Source organism: Diaphorina citri, unplaced genomic scaffold (assembly GCF_000475195.1).
Source record: "Diaphorina citri unplaced genomic scaffold, Diaci psyllid genome assembly version 1.1 scaffold3300, whole genome shotgun sequence".
NCBI lineage: Eukaryota > Metazoa > Arthropoda > Insecta > Hemiptera > Psyllidae > Diaphorina > Diaphorina citri.
The window spans coordinates 11764-14370 of NW_007380709.1; the positions used below are offsets into that span (position 1 = coordinate 11764).

Consider the following 2607-nt stretch of genomic DNA (forward strand, 5'->3'; position numbering starts at 1 on the left):
GGCCAGATTGATTTGACGTTTGGACACCGAGTGCCCTTGAGTGTTGCTATCTCCTTCCAGTATATGTTCAGCAAGATCTAACCAATCAGTATCTTCATCCAAGAGGAGTCTGGCGTCTGACGATATTGTTGTAGTCGCCGACTTCGATATTGTATCCGTAGGGTGTTTATCCAGACTGGCATCATCACCGTTTGTTTCCATCTTGCTACCTACGCTGGGGCTATCTTCCACAAGGATTACTTTGGTCCTTTCCCCGCTCCCTCCTTCTGCTCTCTTGCAATAAATTTACATTACAAATAGTTATGTGCTGATAACTCGAGCATTTAATTGATGATTAGAGTTCCCTCTGTCATACAGGTTTCCAACAGGTCGTACTTTCACAAATTGGTTCATCAAATTCAATGGGTTGACGTGGTAACTCCTCGTCCTCTCGACATACAAAGCTTGCCAGATTCATAAAGATAGTGATCAAGACGAACACATGTAGCAATCCGTACAGGAATGTCAATATAATGGATCTTGTTCTGGTCAGTGTCATCACAGTCATAGAGTTAGACAAGATCCTAGGATCTTCGAACCGAGACTCTCTTAGTTTTTTCAGTTGTTTGGCCAGATTGATTTGACGTTTGGACACCGAGTGCCCTTGAGTGTTGCCATCTCCTTCCAGTATATGTTCAGCAAGATCTAACCAATCAGTATCTTCATCCAAGAGGAGTCTGGCGTCTGACGATATTGTTGTAGTCGCCGACTTCGATATTGTATCTTTAGCGTGTTTATCCAGACTGGCATCATCACCGTTTGTTTCCATCTTGCTACCTACGCTGGGGCTATCTTCCACAAGGATTACTTTGGCATTAAAATTTATGACACTTACACAGTTCATAAAAATAGTTCTTACCTCCCTCCCTTCTTTCTTACCCTCTTTCTCCCCTCCTTTATCTTCTTCCTCCCTCTTTCTCCCCTCCTTTATCTTCTTTCTCCCTCTTTTCTTCCTCCCATTTGCTCCCTCCTCCTTTCCGTTCCTCGTATATTCTCATATCACATCTCTTCTCCTCTCCCTCTTTCTTTCTTCTTCTCCCATTCTCTCTCTCTTTTTTATCCTCCTTTATTCTCTCATTCTCTCTCTTTCTCTTTCTCTCTCTTCTCTAGCTGTAGGTACTTATCCCTGGTGCATTTTACGAGGGCAGAGTATGTACTTCTCAGATATACATATGTACCTACTTGTATAGTTTATTTACCTACCTACCTACCTACCTACCTTTAGTTTGTGTTTTTTATGATGTGACAAATGCTGTTTTTGTTTTTACAATCTACGAGTAAGTTTTTCCTTTGCTATCCTCGTGTTTATCCAGACTGGCATCATCACCGTTTGTTTCCATCTTGCTACCTACGCTGGGGCTATCTTCCACAAGAATTACTTTGGCATTATCAGTATCATCCTGAGACATGATAACCTTGGGTCCAAGCGAATCGACCTTAATAAACTCACCATCCATTCCGGACCTCTTTATCTTTTGTGTTGTTGTTGGGAAATCTTCAAAGTCCGTGTCCATCGTGAGACATGATAACCTTGGGTCCAACCGAATCGACCTTAATAAACTCACCATCCATTCCGGACCTCTTTATCTTTTGTGTTGTTGTTGGGAAATCTTCAAAGTCCGTGTCCATCCAGATGCGAGGGACCAACCAATGGGATTCACCACAGTTCATACCAAGACAGAAGTCGTTGATACTCGCTTTTCGGAAGGCCAAGATTGTCGGAATGGTTAGCGTCATCCACAAGATGAAGGCGACGACACCTAGCAAGAGACCGAAGCCAATGGAGACTTTGGAATCTGTGAGAGATCCACAGAGTGTTACGGTGAAGGCAATAACAAGTAGGATCATGTACGCCATGATCATACAGAACTGTATTCTGTTACCAGAGAATGGGAGGACAGGGACTAGAATGCATCCTATGATACCCAACGCCAGAAGAATGGAAGAGACACAAGAAGAACCTGCCCGGATAGTGAAGTAAAACAAGAAGCAGTCAGTGTAACACATGGTAATGAGGTCATCAACTTGTGTCTGACCTTATAGTTCTTCTCAGCTTTTGTTTTCAAGTCGCTTGTTGCAATAACTTTACGGCCATTCCAACACTTGAATTCACGGCTACTTTAAGTGTTTCTTGAAAATACGTTCCTCTGGGTTTAACTACTGGAATTTTGACGTTATACATTGAGCCGTGATCACGAACGATTATTTGGGGTGACCGATTTATAAGTTCAAGTTTGGCGTGGCTGAAAGCTTCACAATGATTTCACCTCATCAGACAGTTCGAATGCTCTCTCTTGTAAAAACCTTTTCTTTATCAAGTCTATTGTCTCTGTATTCCAGGAGGGGTTTGAAGCACCTCATTCATCATAGTCTGATCATAATAAAGAATTACAATCTTAATAACAAAAGACAAAGCTCTCTCTCGTGCCTACCCTCCGATAATTACTTTTCTTACAAGAAGTAGTCGGGGTGGGTGGGGTAAGAACTGGTCGGGGGTAGAGGAGTGCTGTGCACAATAATGTAAACGCATTAGCAATAATGTCATTTAGATTAGGTTCCTTTTTTTAT

General features: G+C 42.2%; 1 protein-coding gene across 5 annotated transcripts; it reads right to left on the bottom strand.

Moving 5' to 3' along the window:
* Positions 1 to 300: 300 nt before the first annotated feature.
* On the bottom strand, positions 301 to 2314 carry LOC103520183. Of its 5 annotated transcripts, none has more exons than XM_026831407.1 (3): positions 1605 to 2314; positions 1403 to 1489; positions 301 to 831 (listed from the first exon to the last, which is right to left on the bottom strand). In XM_026831407.1, the coding sequence occupies exons 1-3, from the start codon at positions 2044 to 2046 to the stop codon at positions 350 to 352; spliced, it is 1011 nt and encodes a 336-aa protein (XP_026687208.1). In that variant the 5' UTR covers positions 2047 to 2314; the 3' UTR covers positions 301 to 349. The 5 variants fall into 5 exon arrangements, with proteins under 5 accessions (XP_026687208.1, XP_026687207.1, XP_008483498.1 ...); XM_026831406.1 differs by having other exon boundaries at positions 301 to 847; positions 1419 to 1489; positions 1605 to 2313; XM_008485276.2 differs by having other exon boundaries at positions 301 to 847; positions 1419 to 1439; positions 1555 to 2307.
* Positions 2315 to 2607: the final 293 nt, after the last annotated feature.

Excerpts from the sequence above, each read along its gene's own strand:
- LOC103520183 (XM_026831407.1), bottom strand. The coding sequence starts at position 2,046 with ATGTGTTACACTGACTGCTTCTTGTTTTACTTCACTATCCGGGCAGGT. Across the intron at positions 1,490-1,604 it reads AAAGAGGTCCGGAATGGATG|GTGAGTTTATTAAGGTCGAT; the intron begins GTGAGTTTATTA and ends CCGGAATGGATG. Across the intron at positions 832-1,402 it reads CAAAGTAATTCTTGTGGAAG|ATAGCCCCAGCGTAGGTAGC; the intron begins ATAGCCCCAGCG and ends TCCTTGTGGAAG.